The sequence below is a fragment of the Mirounga leonina genome, unplaced genomic scaffold (genome assembly GCF_011800145.1).
Source record: "Mirounga leonina isolate KUSES-001 unplaced genomic scaffold, KU_Mleo_1.0 Mir_165, whole genome shotgun sequence".
Classification (NCBI taxonomy): Eukaryota; Metazoa; Chordata; class Mammalia; order Carnivora; family Phocidae; genus Mirounga; species Mirounga leonina.
The window spans coordinates 80213369-80237837 of NW_023270415.1; the positions used below are offsets into that span (position 1 = coordinate 80213369).

Here is a 24469-nt window from a genome sequence, read left to right on the forward strand (position 1 = left end):
TGCCACTTAGAGCCCTGACTCCATCATTCTCTTGCTTTGCTTCCCCTGAGTCTCCAGGGCCAGCCCTCTGATTTTCTTGATAGCCCCCAGGAGTGGGGATCTCACTCCTTGAGATTCCCCTCCCTGGAGGTGTTCAAGGAGACGCTGGAAACCAGGAGCCTGCCCGTGTCCCCGGCACTGGGCAGAGGCTCAGACATCACAGATGTTCAGTGTCAGCTGAAGGCAGCCCGGCCAGAAAGTGTGGGTGCTGGGAGAGCAGGGTCTGTCACCTCCGTTCCAGGCTGTCTCCCTGGCACCTGGCAAAGTGCCCGACACGTAGTCGATGCTCGATCAGTATTGTTTGGAATGAATGAATGAGAGATCAAATGAACAGATGAAGTGTCTCTTCTAAATATAAAGTCCTAGAAGTTTTGCCCTAACATATGATGACCACAAGATTTCTCTATTTCCCTATGTTCCCAGATTCCACAGTTCAACAAGTCCAAGATTTTGATCCTAAGGTCCTTCGGGGTGAAGATACTCCTCCTAAGTTTGATCCCAAACCCAAAAATCTTTATAGAAGAAATGACTGATAAATGTGAAGATAAATATTTTAAGAAGTTTGTTCAGCAAAACCACCATAAATTAAGTTGAAAGATGCAGTAAGTTGTTTTTGTTTGCTTGTTTTTTGGTTTTTCTGCAACCCATTGTCAAGGGTTAGTATAAGTGATAAAGAGCACTTCACAAACCAGTAAGGACCCAGGGACAATCCACTTAGACAGGACGAAAGCACACATGCATGACAGACGTACTATACACTCAGCCTTGCTCATATTTAAGGAATGGAAATTAAGACAATGTACCGTTCTGCCTAAGACTGGCAAAATATAAAACTGCCCCGTGTCAGCAGGAAGTGTCCTTTGGTGGGAAGGTCTACATTTTTTGGTAGCATCGATTACAGTCTAAAGCGTGTGTGCCTTTCCCCAAGCAATTCCATTTCTAGGAATTCATCCTAAAGGAGCACTAATAGGTACCTAGGTTGGAACACAAGCAGCCTTCCTGGACGCAAGCCCGCTTAGAGCGCCCCCTGCAGGTGGGACCTTTGGCGCCCTCTCTGGCGACGCTCCCTGGGGCGGGGGAGGGGGTGGAAACTGCCCCGGGCTTGTGGCAGAGTCTGGAGGAGTTCGCCCCAGTTTTGCCCCGTGTCTGCAGGATGCTGGGGTGCAGCAGGGCCTGATGGCTACTCCCTCCCCCCACCCCCGCCAGCCACCGCCCCCAGGACAGGTGTCAGCTGAACCCCATGGGACCAGGGCTACCTGGAAGCCCTGGTTCTCAGCTGGTGTCCACTTCCGTTCAGCGTGGCACGGACCGATGCTGCTGCTCCTCATCCGAGGTCCAGATTCAAAAACTCAGAAAACTAAACACGCTTGCATGGCTTAGCAGCAGCCTCACTTGGCGGTAAAAGCTTGACCCACACTGATGCGACACTATTTATGGGAATTAGTGTGAGTCTTGTTTCTGCAGCCGAGATATTCATATGTTTTAAATATTCTTTACTGAAGTGTAGTTAAAACACAGCGTGACATTAGTGTCGGGTGCGCAACATAGTGATTCAACATTTCTGTACGTCACTCAGAGCTCCCCACGGTGAGTGCGGTCACCACACAGCGTCGTGACCATGACTGACTGTATTCCCCACGCTGCACTTTCCATCCCTGTGACTTATTTATAATTGGAAACTTGTACCTCTTAACCCCCTTTGCCTGATTCGCCCACCCTCCAATCCCCTCCCCTCTGCAGCCACCAGAGTTCTGGTGGTTCTCTGTATTCAGGAGTCCGGTTTTTTGTTTGTTTGTTTGTTTGTTCATTTGTTTTGTTTCTTCAATTCCACATATGAGTGAAATCATATGGTATTTGTCTTTCTCTGACCCACTTATTTCACTCAGCATAATACCCACTACATCCATCCATGTCGTTGTAGGTGGCAAGGTCTCATTCTTTTTTATGGCTGTGTAATATTCCATTGTGTATATATACTACACCCTCTTTACCCATTCATCTACGGATGGACACTTGGGCTGCTTCCATATCTTGGCTATTGTAAATAATGCCGCAGTGAACATAGAGGTGTGTGTATCTTTTCAAATTAGTGTTTTTGTTTTCTTTGGATAAATACCCAGTAGTAGCACACCTGGATCATATGGCAATTCTATCTTTATTTTTTTGAGGAACCTCCATCCTGTTCTCCAGAGGGGCTGCACCAGTTTGCATTCCCACCAACAGTGCCTGAGAATTCCCTTTTCAGCACATCCTCGCCAACAGACTTGTCATTTCTTGTCTTTCTGATAGTAGTCACCATTCTGACAGGTGTGAGGTGGCATCTCATTGTGGTTCCAATTTGCATTTCCCTGCCGGTGAGTGATGTTGAGCATCTTTTCGTGGGACTGTCGGCCATCTGTGTGTCTGGGTTTTGGATGTTTTTATGGAGGCATGTTTCATGGAAGGCATAGATCTTTACCGTGGGGCACGATGCACTGTGACAAACATACAGACCCACACAACTCTCACCCTCCCAGGAACTAGAGCATATTCCACCAGCCCACAAAGCTCCCTCACTCCCCTTCCTAGTCAATCTCCATCACTACAGAACTGTCACTGACATCACCACGGTCTAGTTTTGCGTTTTCTAGGACACCATACACTTGGCATTCTGCAGGCGCGCTCTGTGTGCCTGGTGTTCCCAGCATGTGTCTGCCATGCCTTCGTCGTGCCGCACGGGTCGGAAGTCCACTGCTCTCTGCTGTGACTTCTATCATTCCCTGTCCCCTGCGTCGTTTCTTCCACTTGCTTTTCATTCTCCAGCTTCTTCAGGTGGAGGCTTACAGACGGACTTCTGGTTGTTGGCTGGGGAACTGCTCTGCCTGGCACGGGCTGTCTCCAGTTTGAGGCTGTTTGGCGCAAGGCCTCTGGAGGGCTGCCGGCTCTGAGCCCCGCCCCCTGCGCCAAGCCCCGCCCCCTCCGTGCCGAGCCCCGCCCCCTCTGCACTGAGCCCCTCCCCTGTGCTTAGCCCCGCCGCCTCCGCGCGATCCCCGCCCCCAGCGCTGAGCCCCGCCCCTCTGCACGAGCCCCGCCCTCTGCGCCGAGCCCCGCCCTCTGCGCTGAGCCCCGCTCTCTCTGCGCTGATCTCTGCTCTTTGCCCTGAGCTCCAGTCTCCCTGACACCCTACTTGCAGCCCCCTTTCGCCTGGAAGCCCAGTCCAGCCTCCAGACCTCAGTTTTGGGGTCTTCCGGTTCAGTCCTTCCCCAAGTCCCCGCTTCCAGGCCGGATTGCTGGTGGCCCTGGTCACTGCTGCTGTGTGTGTGCGTCTTGTTTTGTAGTCAAAGGCTCCTGCTAACTGGGCTCTCGGAACCAAAAAGCCTCAAGAATTGGTGGGCACCATCAAGTACTTAAAAACTATTAGAGCGCTTGCCACCTAATTCCGACTCCTGTGTTAGGGTCAGTTGGTCACAGAATGGGTTAGATGGACACTAGGTCACCTGTCAACCTCAAGAAAATTTCCCCATAGTGAGGCGCACGGTAGAGCAGGCACGATCCCCAGCCTCGAAGCATATCTCTCTTAGGTATTAGTTTGGCTCTGAGAAACCCCCAAAGGCTTAGCTAAACAAGGAAGAAGAAAAAACAAAAAGAATGAGATCCTTAAACCCCAAAGAGTCAAGTGCACCACTTTCTACCACACCCGCTTATTTTATGTCTAAGAACTATGGTCCCAGAGCTATAAATATCTGCAAAAATGGCAAAATCTTACTAAAAACAGCCTAAAATTACAATGGCCATTATGAGGAAGATTCCAATGAGACAGGATCGTTTAGTTCAGAAGTGGACTTGAGAACAAGGTTTCCCAGACTAAACAAACAGAAAGGGATACCTAGCTTAATTGCGATGAGGAAGCTTCTGAAAGTCTTCACGATCCCAGAAAAGCTTCAAAGATTCAATGCAGAAGGCTAATGAAAAACGAGAGACATAAGAGCTGCCTAAAACAAGACCCTGGGACTGATGTGACTCCTTGGGCTCGCTCCTTCCTCCTTGACCCGAGATCTCACACTCTCCCGATTCTGCAGAGGCCATGACACAGTTACCTTTAAAAATAAAACTGCTGGAGGCTCAGGGATCTTCCTCAGTATCTTTTATTCCTTGGTCAAAGGCCAAACTAAGGGCAATCGTTAAAGAATTTCCTAAATCCAGGGAGGGTCCTCAAAAGTTCTCTGAAGAATTTAGATTTCTTACCCCGGGGTGCCAGACCTTCGTCAGCTATGCATCTGCTGGTGGGGGTGGGAAGCCCCAAAGTGGAAGCTGAGGCAGGATGGTGTCACCTGAGGATCCCCAACCTTCAACACGGTCCCCTTAGGGGCCACAAAAAGCAGCGGCCTTTCCCAAGCCGTTCCTAGAGCTCTCTCGGGCCGCAGGGATTGCAGTTACTCAAATGTGCCGACAACGGACAGGCCTGTGGCCAACTTCAAAGTCTGCCTGGAAGGTCCCTTCCTCCAGTGTTCCGCAGTTTAGACAATAACTGAGGGCACCCAACGTGTTCTAGCTGCCCTATTTGTACGTGGAGCATCTCCCAACATTAGGGGATTGATAAAAAGACACAAAACAGGATGGGAGGCCACGGTTCTGACTGAACTCACGACAGCAGCTGAGCACTTTGAAAGGTCATGGGAGCAAGGCCGCAAACAGAAGTCCGCCAAGCCGTTGGCCTGACAGCGGCCGCGGCCCCGGGGTCAGGGACCTGGAGTAGCAGCTGGCCCTCCCGGGACTGCTGTCTCCGCTGTAATTGGCTGGGCGCTGGAGAGCTGTCCCCACAGGCCCCATGGGTCCACACCACGTCGCATGTCCCCGGGCCCACCCCAACCCATGCGGGCCTCCCAGGCTGACGGGGCTTGCGGGGTTCTCGGAACTCAGCAACCCCCTTAAACTAAAATGAAATTAGTGGGAAGCCTTGACAAATTCTGGTAGATCCCAGAGCTACAGTCTCTCCCAGGACAGCAAATTCCTCAGAGTGAGGAAGGTTTCCATAGTGAGGGCATCTGATCGAGTTCAGAGGGAGTTTCTTTCTCAGCCAGGGACCTTTCCCTGGAAAACGTTTTTTTGTTGTGTGATATGGCCTCCGTCAACCTGTTCAGTAGAGACCTTTCTAAATTCAAAGGGCTAATATGTTTTGCCTCCATTGGAGACCTCGCCTTAGAATTTCCTGACCAACCCGAAACTTTTGTGTTCTTTACTATCTGTCCTTGACATAGACGAGGAGGAATTTCAACAATTCAGGCCCACCTAACCATTAAGTCCCTCAATTTATTACTGAGGTGCCTGAAAATCTGTGGGTCACCTCTAATACTGACACTGGGAGAGTAAAAGTAAAGAGCCTATAAAGATTCACATAGACATAACTACACTTCTTCCCAAATTGCCTCGACACCCACTGAAGCCCGAGGCCAAACAAGGCCTCACGCCAACAGGAGAAAGACCTGACCGCCCAGGGGCCGATCGTTCCCTGCACTGGCCCTGGAACAGGCCATCTTGCCCGTCCAAAAACCTAATGGACAGGACGGTGATTTGTCCAGGACCGAGAGCCACTAACAAGACAGTTGTTCTCTCTTTCCCAGAAGTTTCAAACCTAGACCCCCTTCTGTTCCAAGTTCCACCAGACTCACAGGGGTTCACTATTCAAAATGGTGGACTTTGGGGTGCCCAGGTGGCTCAGTCGGTTGAGCGTCTGACTCTTGATTTTGGCTCAGGTCATGATCTCAGGGTTGTGAGATGGAGTCCTACCTCCGGCTCTGTGCTGGGCTTGAGATTCTCTCTCCCTCTGCCCTTCCCCCCCTCAAAAAAAATGGTGGGCTTTGTTCAGTCTCTTCCATTGTCCCTGGACCCCAACAGCCGATATCTGTTTGCCTTGACTTGGAACAATCGACAATATACCTGGACGGTCATGCCTCAGGGGTCTCATTTGTCCCGAGTGCCCCACCGAGAGTGGAACACCCTAGATCCCTGGGAAACCGAGCCTCTACAGCATGGGGACAGCCTCCTGCTGTGCTCAGCTCCCGACGAGATGTCCATGACGGATTCTGTGTGTTTGCGCAACACTCAGCTGCAAAGGGGCATCAGATCTCTAAAGAGAAGTCACGATGATCTCCAGGTACTTCTCATCACCCAGGTCATAACCCATGTGCTGAAGGGATCCAGGTGTCTAGCCCCAGGAAGGATCAAGCTAATCAGAGAATGTCCTAGGCCCACGACTGACTAAGCAGTAGCTTTGTGTATTTCGAGACCGGCTGGTTATCGTGGACCATGGGCTCCTAATTTTTTTCCGTTGGCTTCGCCATGCTACGAACTTACTAAAATTCAAGTCCCCGAACCCACTCCTTGGCGGGGGTAAGCACAAGCAGCCTTTGTAGGACTAAAACCAGCCGTGCAGGAACCAGCTGCCTCAGGCCCACCTAACCATTCCAACCTTTCCCCTCGTTTGTGTAGAAGACAGACAGTCAAGCCCCGGGGATGCTCATGCACATGCGGCGGGAAACCCCGGCCTACTGCGTGTTCCAGCTTGCACCCTGGTTCTGGCGCCCGGGCCCACGCCAGCTGCCCAACGGCTCCCGCCGGGGCTGCCAAGTGAGTAGAAGCCTCGGTAGATGTAATCCTAGGAAATGAGGCTTATTTGCAAACTGCACGTCGCGTCCCGAGTTTCGTGACTCTGAACTGACTCACTGTTTCTCTGCAGCAGACTCACCTCCTGTGAGATCCTTCTGCTTTTTCCACCCAAGCGGCATCTCACACACTGCAGCGTTGTTCATCCCCCGTGTTATGACCTCCACCTGCTGAGGCGAGCCTTATGCTGGCGAGGTCATCATGGCCCGTTTTGTGACGCCGTGTCCTGGTTTACAAGACGCCCCTGTGACTAATCCTGATCTAACTTTGTTTGTTGATGGGTCCTGCTGTACAAGGGGAAAAGGACATTTCCAAGCTGCTGATACTATGACTGCTGGGTAGGAGCTGCTCGGGAGGGGGAGCCTCGAGCAAGCTAAATCCACCCACTGGGCAGGACTCCCAGGCCCTTGTCCCAGCGTGCAGTGACCAGAAGGACGAACCAGTAATAGTCACATTCTCAGCAGTTCTGCTTGCAGGGCCGTCCATGATGGGGGATGTTGCGGAGACAGATGGGTTTCCTTACGTCCTCGGAGAACCCAATCAAAGTGGACACCAAGTAAACGAGCTCTTTGCTGCTATTCCCTTCCCTTCTGGAATTGCCGTCATCACAACTGAGACTCACGCTAGAAGGACTGAGCCTGCGCCTTGGGAAGCGCTGGCTGTCCTTGCGGAAAGGCAGCGGCCACGCCGTCTTTAAAGGCTGAATCTATTCTGCGTCTGCAAAAAGTGACCCCTCACTGCCAGATGTTTGCCATCCTGAAACATGGCAGCAGTCTGCTTTTGAACCCAAGACACCATGGCGGGCGAATGATGGTTTGCAAACTCGGCGAACAGTTGGGGCCGTGGGCAACCCAAGAGGGCCTCCTGGTCCTTCCTGGCTCCCTGGCAAACCCCATTTTGGGGTTTTTTTACATTCCTTAATCCACCACGGTGCATTTAAGATGACTCAAAATACGAATACACATCGGAGGGAGAACTTCTACAAAATTTCAAAAACGGTCTACCATCAGCTTCTGACCTGTTGGGTCCATAATCCCAGGGGAACTAATTTGTTCGCGGAGGCCTCCTTCTGGATGCTTTGAGCACCTGCGGCTGGACCTTGTCCACCACCACGTGGCATGGGTTATCCACACGTCCTTGCTACTGGATGCTGTTTTCTGGATGGGTTGAAGCCTTTCCCTGCTGCAGGGCCCATGCCCTCCCAGTGACAAAGAAACTGTTGGAATACGTGTTTCCCCCTTAGGGTGTACCTCCCACCATCTCCAGGGATGCAGCACCCGCTGCACGGGGAGATCACGTGAGCCTTGACCACTTGGGATTCCCCTGCTTGTAGTCATCACAGCAACAACCCTGGTGTGCTCACCAAGCCAACGACCTCCCCAAGACTGGAACACCAGGAAAGAAACGAAGACAGAGATGGCGACCAACGTGAAGGCTGTGAACTTGAAGTCCTGGCCTGTGGCTATCAGAGAGATTTAGCAAACACCCCACAACCTGTGAGTGTCACACAGGGTGGACAGAGGTGGCGGGAACCTCACAGCGATGGTGGGGGTGGCTCGAATGCCTTGGCTTCTGACCACTTCTCTCATTAAGCTGCGAGTCTCATCCAAAGGGGGCCACTGTTAAAAGAGAGACACAAGAGGCCCCACACGGAGCCACCTGTGCTAAGTCCATATCACCAAAACAAGGCACAGCACCTCACCTGGCTGCAGCGTCCGCTTCCCCCAGGCCTGTGACCTGCGGTCCCTCTGGGATGTCCTGGTTAGCAGGGGCGAGGTAGACGCCTGGTAGACCCCTGCCGGCCCCCAAGGAAAGGTGACGTACCCTGCTCCTTCCTGGTCCCTGCCTCTGCCACCTATAAATTCTCCCACGTGAGCAGACCTTTGCAGTCCCCTTCTAGGCACCAGATGCGATGCAGCCCGATTCACGAAATCACTGAATAAAGCCAATTGAGCTTTACGTTTACCCAATTTTTTTTTAAACAGTGGTAGATCTTGCAATCAGGTGCTGTAATTCTTGCAACTTTCTCCTTTTTTTTTCAAGATTGTTTTGGCTATTCTAGGTCCTGTGAAATTTCCATGTAAAATTTTAATTTTTATTTAAAATTTTCATTAAATGAAAATTTTGTAGTTTAATAGGCATTACGCTGAATCTATCAATCGATTTTGGGAGAAGTGGCATCTTACCGTTGCTGAGTCTTCTTATCCATGAACATCCCACATCTCTACTTGTGTAGGCTTTCTTTAATTGCTTTCTACACTGTTTTGTGAGCATCTTGCAGATATTTTGTTAAATGCGTCTTTGCATCTTTTATGTTTTTAATGTCGCTATGTCACTGTTTTTTTAAACTTTATTTTCCAATTGTTTGTTGCTAGTCTAAACATTCAGTAGTCTTCTACATATTGATCTCATATTTTGAGATCTTGCTAATTTCTACTTGCAATGAACAGCTGTAGTGTTTGTTAAGCTTCTGTAAGGTTTTCTGTATATGCAACCACATTGTCTGCAAAGAAAGTTAGTTTTACTTTTTCTGCGGCAAGCCGTATGTCTTTCCCTGCCTTTTCTGACCTTCTTACACTGGTTAGGAACTGCGGTGTAATGTGGACAAGGAGTGCGGGGAGTGGTTCTGATTTTCAGTAGGAATGTGCTCAGTTGGTCATCTTTAGGTATATAAGTTCTCCAGAGATGTCAGTTTCCTCCTACTCCTACTTTGAGGGCCATTATCATTATGATATTGTGATTTATAACAAGAGATATATATTTGCTTTTCATCCCATTTCTGGCAGAGCCCCTAAAACCTTTGGGATTTCCTAAGTGATAAGAAAGATAAAGGTGTCTTCTGTTTTCATTCAAGCCTCTTGTAACCACACCTGAGTTTATGCGGATGTGGTCACTTTTGGAGAGCCCATACGTAGGTAACCACAAGACGGGGGCTGGTGGCCGGGGAGCCGACCATGATTAGACGGTTGGAACTTTTGGTCCCACCCCCAACCTCCAGGGAGGAGAGCGGGGCTGCATATTGATCTCATTACCAATGCCCAACAATTTCCTCAGTCATGCCTAGTAACGAAGACTCCATAAACACGCAACAGGACTGGGGTCCAGGAGCTTCCATGTTGGTGCCGATGTGGGGAGAATGGCTCACCTGGAGAGACACGGAGGCTCCGTGCCCTTCCCCACACCGGACCCTGTGCGTTGCTGGCTGGTCCAGCGTTAGATCCTCTTACATTAAACCAGTGATCCAGTGAGTGAAATGTTCTCTGAGTTCTGTGAGCTGCTCTGGCAGATGAATCAAACCCATGGCAGGGGGCGTGGGAACCTCCTGTCTGGAGCTGGTTGGTCAGAAGCATAGGTCACAAGATCGGCTTGCGGTTGGCATCTGAAGTGGGGGCGTCTTGTGGGACGGAGCCCTCCACCTGTGGGTCTGATGCCGTCTCCAGGTCATGTCAGAGTTGAGATGACACCCTGTCAGGGTCCACTGAGAACTGGAGAATCGCTTGGTGGGAAAACACACATCGAATCACAAGTAGATGTTGCCTGTTGTCAAATGCTTTCCCCTCATTGAGATGGCGATAATTTCCGTACTTTATTCTCTGAACATATTGAATGGCACTTACTGTTCACAAGTTAAACTGACCTCATGTCCCTGGGGTAAACCCTCCTTCATCATGGTGTATTATCTTTTTTTGTATTTGGCTGGATTCCTTTTGCAGATATTTTATTAAGGAATTTTGACTTAAGGTCATGAAGGGTGTTGGTCTGTAGTTTTCCATAATGCCTTAGTCTGGCTTTGATATCAGGGTTGTGCTGGCCTCATAACGTGATTTGGGACATGTTCCTTCTCCTATTTTTCTGAGAGAATTCGTAGAGAATTGATAGTATTTATTCCTTAACTATGTGATGGAATTAACCTGTGAAGTATCTGGGCCTGGAGTTTTCTTTGTGAGAAGGTTTATAATTATGATTCAAATTTCTCTGATACAAGACTGCTCAGATTTTCTGTTTCTTCTTGTGATAGTTTGGTAGTTTGTGTTTTTCAGGGACTTTGTCTATTCAATCTAAACTGCTTAATTTATTGGAATCATATTTTATTATTACCGTCCCATGCTTAACAGATGTGTTGCGATATTCCTTCTGTTCTGAGAGGGGCATTTTGTGTTTTTAATTTTTTTGGTCAGGCTGTCAAAGAGCTTATCATTTTATCAAACTTTTTGAATAACTTACTGTTGGGTTTATTCACTGTTTTTTTGTCGCTTTAAAAAATTTCTTTGATTTGTACGCTAGGTTTTATTATTTCCTTCCTTCTTACTTACTTTGGGTTTAATTTGTACCTTTTTGGATAGCTTTTTAGATAATAGATTTTATACCTTTCTTTTTTTATTATTATTATTTTTTTATTTTTTTAAAAAGATTTTATTTATTTATTTGAGAGAGAGAGAATGAGAGACAGAGAGCACGAGAGGGAAGAGGGCAGAGGGAGAAGCAGACTCCCTGCCGAGCAGGGAGCCCGATGTGGGGCTCGATTCCGGGACTCCAGGATCACGACCCGAGCCGAAGGCAGTCGCTTAACCAACTGAGCCACCCAGGCGCCCCTATACCTTTCTTTTCTAATATAGGCATTAAAAAACATAAATTTCCTCCTAAGGTTGTTTTCTGTTGAACCCCACAAATTCTCATAAGCTGTGTTTTCATGATGGTTCAGTTCAAAGTATTTTCTACTTTCTCTTGTGACTTCTTCTTTGACCCATGGGTTATTTAGAAGTGTAGTGTCTAATTTCCAAATATTTGGAGTTTTTCCAGATACATTTTTGCTATTGATCTCTGATTTACATTCTGGTCAGACAATGTACTCTGTTTGATTTCAATCTTTTTAAATTTGCTGAAACTTGATTACGGCCCAGCAAATGACCTGTCTTGGTGAATGTTCTATTTACATTTGAAAGAAATGTCGATTAGATCAATTTGGTTAATTATGTTGTTCAAGACTTCTCTATCCTTAGTGATTTTTTGTCTTATTTTTCTATTAATTACCCGTATTTCTGCCGCCCTGGTATTATTTCTACCAGATGCCACTTGTTACAGCGGTCCTGCTGCCACTATTATTAGTAACTGAAAATATTAACCAGCATTTAACAAGGGCCTCTCGTGTACCGCGCACAGTGACAAGCACTTTGTGTGGATTACGTCCTGTAGTCCTCACAACAAACATTTGAGCAAGGTATTTTTATCCCCAGTGGACAGACCAGGAAACTATGGAACAGAGAGGCAAAGTAGGCCACCCAGGTCATACAGCTGTGGTTGGTTGAATCTGGACTCGAACCTGGGTCTGCCAGGGGGCCCATGTCTCTTCTCCCAGCCAAAGGAGCCCCTCACATGGGTGCGTGGTCAGAGGGGGGTCTGCACGACACCACTCCTTGGCTGTGGCGGCACCGTCCCCTCCGGCCTGCTTCCTCCCTCCCTGGTCTCAGATGTGGTCTCTGCATGCTCTCTGGCCCCTCGGTTGTGAATCCAGCACCCAGCATGGGAAGGAAGGGCCTTGTCTGGCTGGACACCTGCTCTGCACCAGGCATCTAGAGACCAAGATTCAACTCCCAACTCCCCCAGGGACCAGCCCCATGAGTCCTTTCCCTTCCAAGCCTGTTTGCTCATCTGCACCCGTGGGGCTTCTCTCTCCTTCCCCTCCCCCACCCCCACCTCCCAGGGCGAGCAGGTGCCCGGCTCCCCCGTTGCCCCCATCATCCCCGCAGGAGGCCGCAGTGGCTGGGCTCGTCCCTACCTGGGCCAGCTGCTCTTCCCAGCATGCCTTCTCTCCCTGGTTGAAGATTGCCTCTGTGGGACAGAAGGGTGTCGCTGGAGGCCAGGTCTGACGTCCACACCAGGGCTGGATCTCAGGCTCCTTCTCCGCCAGCCCTTGGGCACTGAGCTGAGTCTGGGTGAGTCCTGCCTCTGTTTTTCTTGGCTTCGTGAGGGCAGTGAGCTGGGCTTGGGCTCGGGGTCTGGATAGCTGGGCTGCCAGCTGTGGCCTGGCCGCCCCTCCTGTGTGACCTCAGGTGGGCCATGTTGCCTCTCGGGGCCTCAGGCTCTCTGACAGTGAATGGAGGGGGCCATTTGGAAAGTGCTAGAATCCCCTTGAGGGTAGGGAAATGAGGCTCGGAGAAGGGTGTGTTGTGAGAACGGAAAGCTTTTATGGAACTTTAGAAACTCAACCTCAGAGGAAGGGCTGCTTTGGGGATGGCCCTGGGGGTCTCAGAGCTGACCTGGGCACAGAGGGACCTCTACCCAGCTTGCCAGTCCCGGGCAGGATGTACGAAGCCGAGTTAAGCTGGGGCCTGCCTCCTCCCAGCCTCAGAGCCCAAACTCCCAAGCTCAGCCTCTGAGGCTTCTCCCGCCGGACTGGGCCCCCCTGTAGATGGCTGGCCGCTACATCCATTTCCTCCCACCGCCCCAACCTCCCGCTGAGGCCCTGAGGGTACACACACCATTCCCTCCTCAAACTCCTACACATGCCTCAAGGCATGGCTCAGGCTTGGCTGCCTCCTTCAGGAAGCCCTCCCTGATGGCCACCGGAGTGGCCCAGCACCTGCTGGGGGCAGCAGTGTGCTCAGCTCACACTTGTGAATGAACGGTGCCTGAATGAAAGCTGGCGTCTGCTTCCCTCGTGAGGCCGTGAGCTCCTGAGGGCAGCGAGCCCGGCACAGGGCAGGTGCTCAGCCAGAGTTGGTTGTTTTGCATCAGCTAAACACTCTCCCTGGCAAGACGCCTCCCTCAGGGTCCTCGGAGACCCCACTGTCCAGGGTGGCCTTCCCGTGGCTCAGGGGCGGTGCTGCTGTGGAAACACTGGGACGTAGATGCCACAGGCCTGTGACGTGCTCCCAGGTGGCTCTGGGCCCCTCACACTGCTTCTCAGAGCTTGGCTTCCTTGTCTGCTAGTGAGGAGGAGCGCCCGCCTGCCTCAGTGACCAAGGGACAGGCCTGTGCGGCAGTGCGCGGGCCTCACACCCATCCCGGGCCACCTCCAGAGCCTCCTTGCTCTGTCCTGCTTCTGTCCGGGCCGCTGTGGAAATGCTCCCCGCGGGAGCATGGGCCAGTGGGGACCAGCAGCACAGCGGGCGGGCCAGAGGTCTCCTTTCGTGGGGGTCCTGATGTGGCCCGGGTGGGGGGCTATGGGGAGGCTCGGACCACAGCCCGTTGCCCCTGGCACGGACATGCTTCACTGCTGTGTCCCTGATGCCTGGCTCTGCATTCGTCCCCCAGGTCAACAGTCTCGCCGAGCCCCCTTCTGCCTCTTTCCCTATGATGTGCCCCGCCACTGCCCTGGAGAGCCGGCGGGCAGAGGGTGACCACGGCGAGGCTGGGGGTGCCTCAGGCCCCTAGGGCAGGACATACCGTTAGAGGTCAGGATGCCCATCACGTAGAGGAGGCTGCGGTGCGGGAAGACGCCCGTCAGGACCTCGGTCTCCAGGTGCTGGGCCACCGCCCGCCACGAGTGCCTGCAGATGGCCAGCAGCACGTTGCTGGCCGCGTCCTGGTACACCTCTTCCATCTCCTGGAGGGCGGGAGGCGCGAAGGAAGAGTGGGCACCTGGACAAAGCTTTGGCATTTCACACACAGCGTCGGGCTTGGTGGGCAGGGCAGCTGTTGTCAACCCAGTTTTTGGTTAGGAAACTGAGGCCAAGATAGCCCAGTACACACGGGGCAGGTGAAGTGCGGCCTCCACCCCAGGCCTTAGAGCTTCCTGTGACTCTCAACATCCCTGGTCCTCCTACCGTTCTGGAAACCCACTGTGCTTCCTGCGCTGCTCAGGCCCACCTGTCTATCCGCTGCTCGTCCCGTTTTAAAGCCCGCCCCCCGGGGGCCACACTCAGGAGATGTGGCCTGAAGGCTCCTGTCAACGTCGCCTCTTTGCCTGAGCTCCTGGCGGCTCGGAACAATGTCACGGCCTCTTTCGCACCGTGAATTCTGAGCCCCAGTCTATGCGTCTGTGTCCCGAGGAGGTGGGGTGTCGGCTGCTGGGGGCAGAGGCCCGCCCACCACGGTCTGGTGAAGCGGTGGCCGCGGGCACAGCGGAGCCCGGCCCCGTGTGGCCACACCTGCTCTAGTTTCGGGTTCCTCTTTTCTCCGGTTCTTGGTAGGAGCCACAGGTGATTTCTGTGGCTGCTGGTGTGAGGGAGATGTCACAGGGTCATCGCCGGGCGGAGGCCAGGGGTCCGGCCCGTGTTTGGGGGCATCTGAAAGCGAGGGGGTCTACAGTCCCTCCCTGAACGCCCTGTGATGTTGTTGGAATCCTCATATGAAGTCATTCTGTCGTTTATAATTTACTCCAAGTTTCCACACGAGGGCTTCTCATTAAGGTGGTGGGTTGAAGCCAATTTTGCTCTTTCAAAACAACACCTCACTCAACGACATTTAGGAGATGATTTGAAAAGGACAATAGTATCCACATTCTGGCAGCTGGAGAGCCGATGAGTGAGAGGTAACGGGGCTGAGCACGAGCCCATGCGGCAGGGTCTCTGCCACTGCTGGGGGGACTCACGGAGGGCGCGTCTCCCAGACCTCTGCAGCGAGCGGGACTGGGGAGGGTGCGACGGTTTAAGAGGGAGTCAGGTGCCCGAGGCTCTGCCCACTCCGCACACCTGCAGGGTCCAGCAAAGTCCAGAGGCTCGGTCTCCGGAGGGGGCAGGCATGGGTCTGTGGTGGGAGGCCAGGTCCTCCACAGCGCTGTCGGGGGCCTTTCCCTCTGGCCAGACACTGTGTTAGGGTCTTTTCTGGGAAATCTGGGCAGCCCAGGACAAAAGTCATGGAGGTCAGCAAAGGTGCTGGGCAGCAGTGGGCTCACTGGTGCTCTACAGTGGACCCCGAATCCCACCACCTGCCCGTGTGTTCAGAGCTCCCTATCAGCACTAACCATGGGCAGGCAGCCACGCTGGAGAAGCCTCGGGTGTGGGAGACGAAAACCACCACCACACACCCGACAAAACCCAGAAAACAGCTCCTTGGAGGAAATACAGGCCAAACAGAAATGAAAACTTCAAGCGAAGCTGTGTCTTTAACATCCTGAGAGATAAGAGGAGGTATTGCATCCACAAAAGCTATAAACAGCATGATGCGAAAAGGAACATTCTGGGGACAAAATCAAGATTGCAAGAGAGTCGAAGGCACAAGGAGCAGAGCCGGAAACGCAATAGGAAGTCTGGGAGACAAAGAGTCTTCAGAGAGCAGAACAGAGGGCGGGGAGCTGCTCGAGGAGAGACCAGATGAGAATATTGGGGACCACCGAGCAGCCCGCAATGGCGTGTCAGACGTCCCTGAAGCCTTGGGCAGAGAAACCCAGGAGGTGAGACCATCAGTGGATTAAGTGAGGAATGTTCCAGAAGCAAAGGGCCCAAGCAGCCAGACTGCAGGAGGCAGGGCGGGAAGGCATGGTGGCTGGGACAGACTCAGGGAAGATGCTGCATGCCTGTCAGCAGGAAGGTGCGGGCTGACAAAGGTTTAATGTCCAGAATGGCTTTGGAGTCTCTATGGCGGCACCAGGGGCAGCGGGGAGACCACGGATGCTATTGCCAACATGACAATGATCTTGTCGAATGGGAAAGTACTGAGCTGCAAAGCAAACCAAAAGTTTATTTGGGATCTTTGATCCCAATCGGGGAGACACAGATTCAGCAGGTAACGGAAATGTGCTTGGCGTTGGGGAGGAGAAAGAGGTCTACACAGGATAGGTCACTATGCTGGTTGCTAGGTCGGTGTTCAGGGAAATAAGCTTCATTCTGGGAAACGCAACACGATGTGGCCGTTTGCGGTCAGCTCGGCTTGAAGTTCACACTCATCCAGGCGTGGATGTGCATGAGACCCACCTCCCTGGTGGCCCTCGGCACCACCCTGACCGTCCTGACTTCATTTCAGATGTTTCTGTCCACGGTCTCCAACACAAAGTCCAGGGTGAACCAGAACAGACAGATTTCCAGAAATGCCTGGTCTCAAGCTGTACTTCCCAAACACACGTTTTCAAGAAGCTGCCAGAGGGTGTGTGTCTCCAAAGCAAGAGAGCGAGCCAGAAAAGAGGAAGGCCTGGGGTCTCCGAGACGCCGTCCCCAGCTGGGATGGGCTATGGGGTCCCAGATTGGGCTTTGGACACCAAGATGACAGCAGACGCGCTCGGCTGGCTGGGACCTGGATGATGACGTGCCTGTTCTCCCCTGTGAGTCCTGGACCAGCTCGTGGTACCTACAGAAGTGCTCGCACCGGCCCACGCTGGAGAGCTGGTGGTGGGCGGTGGCATGTGCGGAAGCAGGAGGTGCCCTGCCTCGGAGGGGCTCTTGTCCCCCTGCAGGGAGGCTGAACCAGGCCACCACCCAGACGCTGGTGGGCTCTGCTTGTCTTGTAGCCCTCAACAGCCTGGGTCACCACTGCCCCTCTCTCTTACCACTGGTCTGTCGACTATTTGTAGGTGCCTTGCATTTTAAAAATATGCCTGGCATGCTTTACACGATGACTTAAATTTAAGAAAAGGTACAGAATTTTAGAACACAAATACACTGGTTATGAACTTTGTTCCTGTTTTTCTCTGATATCCACACTGGAAGGGTCTACAGACTTCTTTGTGGGGAGCACGGAGACTGGTCACATTGGCCATTTACCAGCTGGTTAACTGCTGCAGGCAAGCCTCTTAGATGGCCAGAGCCTCGGCCCCTCTGTCTGTAAATGGGGGTCATATATATGGATTCCCACTTCATGGAGTGCCAAGGCTCAGCCCTGTGATGACAAGTCACGTCCACCATGGGGCAACCCTGGGCTAGTCTGCCTAAATAAGAGCTACCAGCCCTCCAGGCCCTGGAGCCGAAGTCCCCAAGGCCGTTGGCAGTCCTGGGGAAGGTCCGGGGACCACATCCTGAGGTGGGTGGGTAGGAGTGGTGTGGTCTCCAGCAGGCGGGATCCAGGAGGCGGCCGCAGAGGCGGAGTTAAGCCTGGAGAATGGGTGGGACTCGTAGGAGGGCTTCAGAGGCTGGGTGTGGGCAGCCGCCGTGGGAATGGTAAAACAGGTGGTGGTGGTGGGGGGGGCAGGGCAGAGACTTCCAGGAAAGGGCGCTAAACTACTGCTGACATTCGGCGCTTCCACTTATGGGCCCTGTAGACTCAGATAAGCAATGAGCTCTCTGAATCTCACCTTTCTCAGCTGTAAAATGGGCACGTGAGGTTGTCCCTCTGAAGGGGCTGGTGGTAAGAAAATGAAAAGGACAGAGATCACTTGGTCAACCACAGGGCTGGGCACCCCCACCATTATTTGGATGCTGGGGGCAGCAGCCTGTGTTCCCAGAAGTGGCCTATTTGCTGGGATGGGAGGCACACCGTGGACTTGGTCATGTTCTCCAGGGCCAGCTGCATGAACGACTTCTCCCAGACCTCCTCCAGGGAGTCGCTGGCTTCAATGACGGCCTCCAGGATGTGGAACAGCCGGAACCTGTGGCGGGAGGAGATCTGTGGGTGGCAGAGTGGGCAGCGGTTCAGAGGCACGTTGGGTTTGGTCACATGGGGAATGGCCACCAGTGAAAGCCTAGGCGTGGGGAGGCTGAGGAGGCCAGAGGGAGAGGGAGAGGACAAATGGAGGCACTTGGCCATTTGTCCAATAACCATTTAGTGAACATGCACTATGTGCAGTCCTTGAACTAGGTTCTACAGAGACAGATGAATCAAAGTTCGTCTCTATCCTCCGAAACTGCTATGGGATTTTATTTATTTAATTATTATTATTATTAAAAATTTTTTTTAAAGATTTTATTTATTTGACAGAGAGAGACAGCTAGAGCAGGAACACAAGCAGGGGGAGTGGGAGAGGGTGAAGCAGGCTTCTCGCGGAGCAGGGAGCCAGATGCGGGGCTCGATCCCAGGACCCTGGGATCATGACCTGAGCCAAAGGCAGATGCTTAACGACTGAGCCACCCAGGCGCCCCTGTTATGGGATTTTAAAAGCATTCTGCCTCTACAGTCAGTTCATTCATTTATTTTTTAAAAAAGATTTTATAGAGTGAGCGAAAGTGAGAGAGATCACAGAGGGGGAGAGAGAGAAGCAGGTTCCCTGGTTGAGAGGAAAACCTGATGCAGGGCTTGATCCCAGGACCCTGGGATCACGACCTGAGCCAAAGGCAGGCGCTTAACCAACTGAGCCACCCAGGCGCTCCCATTCATTCATTTATTCATTCATTTATTCACCCATTCATTAAAACTTAATCAGATCTTCCTGCTAATTATCCATCTGTCCATCTACCAACCTATCCAAACATCCATCCATCCATCCATCCATCCATCCATCCATCCATCCATCCACCCATCTATCCACCCATCCACCCATCTATCCACCCATCCATCCATCTATTCAACTATCCATCCATCCATCCATCCACCCATCCAACTATCCATCCACCCATATATCCACCCATCCAACTATCCATCCATCATCCAACCATCCATCCATCCATCCATCCATCCATCCATCCATCCATCCACCCAACTATCCACCCATCCAACCATCTATCCATCTGTCTGTCCGTCCATCCATCCATCCATCCACCCACCCATCCACCTCTGCCACTTAATCGTTCTGTGACTTTAGGCAGATCACTTCCCTTTCCTAAGCCTGTTTTCTTATCTATGGGGATCATAATATCTATATCATGGGACTATTCTAAGGGTGGTCACACATGTTGGTCCAACTTCCTCCCTCCCCACTCAGCCTATTGGACATACGAGGAGATCAACTTGCCCCAAATCATTTAGTTGTACCAAAGAGCCAGGATTTGAACTGGACTTGTGGTCTGGCCCTCCCCTTTGCTCCCCATGCAGTCCCTCCAATGGCCCAAGCAACTCCCACCTCAGGGTTGTCTACAAAGTAGTCATGGATGGTTTCCAGCACCAGGTTGGGGGCCCCATAAGCCATGTTCTTGATCTTCTTGATGATGTACTTCAGGTGGAGGGGGTCTGAACTATTCAGGTCTCGGAGCATCTTGAAGCAAATAGCTAAAGAAGATGGAAAAAGTGTGAGGGTTGATGTGATATGGGAAGGTTACATTGTGCCATCAGGAATAAGTGGATAGAGAAGGGGGTAGGGCCAGGAATGGGAAACAATGATCTGAAAATGAGGACTGAAGAACTGAACACATTGGGAATTCCTGGGCCTCCTGACTGTTCAAACAGTCCTCCTGGAGTTTGAGATAGGATAAGAAGCAGGAATGCAGGGTGACTGGGTGGCTCAGTTGGTTAAGCTGCTGCCTTTGGCTTAGGTCATGATCCCAAGGTCCTGGGATCGAGCCCTGCATCTGGCTCCCTGCTCAGGGAGAAGCCTGCTTCTTCCTCTCCCACTACCCCTGCTTGTGTTCCCTCTCTCGCTGTGTCTCTCTCTGTCAAATAAATAAAATCTTTTTTTTTAAAAAAAAGAAGCAGGAATGCATGAAGATTTCACACCCTTATATACCCATGCATATTTCCATCCATTCATTGATTCAACCACTTTTTCATGCATCCATTTATCCAATCATCTATCATCTACCTATCCATCGATCCATCTGTCCATCCACCCACACATTCATTCATATGTCTATTTGTCCATCAATTCATCTACCCATCCACCTGTCTGTCCATCCTTACATTCACCCATCAATCCATGCATTAATAAATGTATCCATCCATCCATCTGTCACCCATCTGCTCATAAATTTATCTACTTGTCCATCCACCCATCCATTCATAAGTTTATTCATCCATCCATCACACATCCACTCAAATTAGCCATCCATCCCTCTGTCCCTCTATCTATTCTTCCCTTCACCCCTTCACCTTCTATCTAGTCATTCAACATTCAATGATGTTCCCTCTGTGTCGTCATAGGTCTGTGAGTGAGGGCTCAAAGAAGAGTCAGGGCCCAGCTCAGTTCTGAAGGAGCCTCCAACCCATGGGAGCCCTACCCACTATCAGTGGACTTTTGTCCTGTAGTTGTATAAAAGGCCCTGGGCACACAGCGAGGGGAGGGGCAAAACATTCCAACAAAGAGGGAGGGACATTTAGGACTGGCTACTCAGAGGAGGTGGCAATTTAACTTTGCCTAGAAGGATGAAGGCAAGTCATCCTTTGAATGAGGAGATAAGCATTCCTGTGAGAGGACCAGGCCAAGGTTGAGGTCCTAAGGTGGGAAGAGGTGTGGGAAGAAAGTGGAAGGTGAAGTGTGAGGGAGGGAGGGAATTTTTGGGCTTTGGATGGTGCCTCAGGAGGCATGAAGAGACCAAGGAGGGTGTGTAGGGCTCTGCTGAAAGCCTCGCTATGTCCACAAGGTCCTTGACATCCCCAAGATCCCACCAGTGTGGATTCCTTCTGGTCCTCCTCCCCAGGACTTTTTTGAGTGGAGGCACCTGATAGGGTCTGCTGGAACCTGACCACGCCATCTCCACCCTGCCAGAGTCCCAGGGCTGGTGATCACCTGCATTATAGGCTTCCTCCATGAACATCTTGTGCTCCTTGGGCACAAGAGCAGCCTGGCTGCTCTGTGACTTGCAGAGCAGGATGGTGGTGGGGTGTGCCTGTCTGTCCCTGCGGGCAGGGTCCTGAGGTACCTTCATGCAAGATAGGTCCTTTGTGGATCTGGAGACATGGGAGGAGAATCTGAAATGGAAAAGAGGTCCAGGGTGTGTGTGTATCGGGGCACCTTTTTGTGCATCCATGAATGCAAGCCCAGTAGACGCTGAGAGCCATGTTGGTCAGGATCAGGCTTAGCAATGTCCTTCTGTGTGTCCACCTTTCTGTTCATTGGTCTGGCTGAATTCCAAGGGGGGAGTAGGGAAGGAGTCTGGAGGCCTCAAGGATGTTGTTAAGTAGGCAGTATTGCCTGTGGGCCCGGAGAGGCCTGACTCCTAGCAAGTGCTGGTGGCACAGACATGACTGACAGGACCTGAGGGCTCAGGGTATGGCGTCCCCAGCTCCAGCTCTTGCACTGATTTGGAGCAGCCAGTCTTTTCAGGACAAACATGAGAGTGCCCTGGCTACCCAGATGTCACTGAGGGGGTCTCTGAGAGAGGTCCAGGAGCTGCAGAGCAAGTGGGAGCAGGAGCCATGAAGATGGGTGCACTGGACCACATCCTCATCTGTGCCCCAGGCCCAACCGTCCTGGTGCTTGAGAACAATTATGTGTGCATGATGGAGACACTGAGAAGAGCTGTGTGGCAGGGGCACGGAAGGACATCAGCCCTCACTTTTTCTTTTGCAAATGTGCGGACAGGATTCCCTCAGACTGTGCTCATTGCCAGAGGGGCCAAAAAGGGAGGAATCCTTCATTTTTGGGGTAGGGCCCAAGCTGTTTGTTTCACAACTTCCACTTGGACCCTCCTGGCAGAAGTGGGTTCTGCTCTACTTGCTCTGGGACCTCATTTCTTGTTCACTCACAGTTCCCAGTTCCCAAGTACTGACCACAGCATGGTGTATTCTTTCTAGCCACTAAGGATATAACTAAAGATATATGGATATCTAATGTCTGATATTAGTGGGTTTGTATATTTATTCCCCCAATTTTTGAGTTGTTTAAGGAAGGAGGGGGAATCTGGTCCTTGTTGCTCCATCTTTGAGGGAAGCACTGGTATCATCTTCTTCAGGACTTTGCAGTGTTTTCTGAGTTCAGTGGGGAACCACAGAGGTTTTTGAGTGACATGATCTGACATACATTTCTTATGTGGTAGAATAAATTAATGGGTAAATGTTAAAAGAGATGAACCACCTTCTAATATACCAATAATGTACCTATAGAATTTGTTGATGGTTTTTTGTCTTGTTCACTTTGAATAAAAAATTACCAGGCACACATGGCAGCAAGAAAATATGACCCCTAAGTAGGAGAAAAAAATTAATTGATCAAAAGCAACACAGAAATGACACAAATGGTAGAATTAGTAGACAAGGACTTTAAATGTTATTGTAACAATATTCCACATGTTCAGCATGGTAGATTAAAACATAAGCATGCTAAGGAGAGACATGGAAAACATAAGCAAGATGAAGAATACAATGTTTGAGATTAAGAATACACTGGATAAATTTAAGAGCAGATTAGACACAGTAGAAGCAAAGGTTAGTGAACTTGAAGATACTACAGCAGAAACTACCCCAAAATGGAACACAAATAGAAAAAAGACCAGAAAAAACGGAATAGAGCAATCAGTGAATTGTAGAACAACCTCAAAACAGTGTGTGTGTAATGTAAATCCTCACAGGAGAAGAAAGGGAGACAGAAAACAATATTTGAGGAAATAATATCTGAAGTTTCCAAATTAATAAAAACTAAAAATCCCACAGATCCAAGAAACTCAATGAACCTCAAGTGAAAGAAACATGAAGAAAATTAAACCAAATGACATTGAAATAAAATTGCCTAAAGCCAATGCTAAGAGAAAATTTTAAGAAAGAAAGCCAGAGAAAAGTCAGAGAAAGAAAGACACGTTATATGCAAAAGTATAAAGATAAGAGCAAGAGTATAGTTCTAGTCAGAAATAATGCAAGCAGGGTGCCTGGGTGGCTCAGTCATTAAGCGTCTGCCTTGGGCTCAGGTCATGATCTCGGGATCCTGGAATCGAACCCTACATCAGTCTCCTTGCTCTGTGGGGAGCCTGCTTCTCCCTCTCCCTCTGCCCCTGCTGTGTTCCTTCTCTGTCTCTCTCTCTCTGTCAAATAAAAAATAAAAAAAAAATCTTTTCAAAAAAAGAAATAATGCAAGCATTGGAGACATAGAGCAACATTTTAAAACACTAAGAGAAAAACAACAACAACAAAAAAACACCTGGCGAGCTAGAATCCTATACTCAGAGAAAAAAAAATTAAAAACTGACGGTATAACCAAACCTTTATCATATGCACTAAAGCTGAAAGAATTCATAACCAGCAGACCTGCACCATAAGAAGTGTTTGAGGAAGTCTGTCAGGTGGAAGGAGAATAATACCAGATGGAAATATGGAAACACATAAAAGAACAGAGAACAGTGGAAATGGTAAATATGTAGGTGAATGTAAAATATTTTTTCTTATTTTTCAAGTTTAAAGTAAAAACACCAATGCTTTGTAGGGCCTATAGCAAATGTAGAAGTAAAATATATGTCAGCAATACCATAAAGGCCAGGAAAGGGAAATGGAAATAATATATTGTAAGATTCTTATACTATAAGTAAAGTGGCATAATATCACTTGAAGGTAGGCTGAGATATGGTAAATTTGTAAACTACAAGCCCTAAGCAATCACTAAAAAATCAGGGAGTCAACTAAAAATATATATAGCTAATAAGCCAACAAAAGACATAGAGGCAAAGAGGAAAAATAGAACAAAGAAGAGAAGAAAAAAAGTGAAAACAAATTGCAAGACGGTAGATTAAAACAAAATCATTTCAACAGTCACATTAAATGTAAATGATTTAACTATCTCAATCGAATAGCAGAGACTGTCAAATTGAATAAAAAATCAAGACCCAAATATATGCTGCCTATAAGAAATACACTTGAAATCTAATAGACACAAATCAATGAAAAATAAAAGATGAAAAAAGATATACCATGCTAACCATATTCTAAAGAAAACAGAAGTGGCTATGTTAATATTAGGAAAAGTATATTTTTGAGTGAATAATATAACTAGAGATAAAGAGAATCAGTTCATAATGATAAAGGGATCATTTGTCAAGATGACTTACAATTCTAAATGTTCATGCACCTAATAACAGAACTTCATAATATATAAAGTAAAAAAGAACCAAAAGGAGAAATAGTTGAA

General features: G+C 50.1%; 1 protein-coding gene across 1 annotated transcript in view; it reads right to left on the bottom strand.

Moving 5' to 3' along the window:
• Positions 1–24469, bottom strand: part of LOC118015431 (maestro heat-like repeat family member 5) — a 71703-nt gene that overhangs the window by 40221 nt on the left and 7013 nt on the right. The window contains exons 2-6 of the mRNA XM_035012274.1: positions 21146–21327; positions 19547–19692; positions 18028–18156; positions 14068–14227; positions 12458–12510 (exon numbers count right to left, since the gene is read on the bottom strand). Of these exons, the coding sequence (XP_034868165.1) occupies positions 12458–12510; positions 14068–14227; positions 18028–18156; positions 19547–19692; positions 21146–21327 (670 nt within the window). The remainder of the gene's footprint in view (positions 1–12457; positions 12511–14067; positions 14228–18027; positions 18157–19546; positions 19693–21145; positions 21328–24469) is intronic.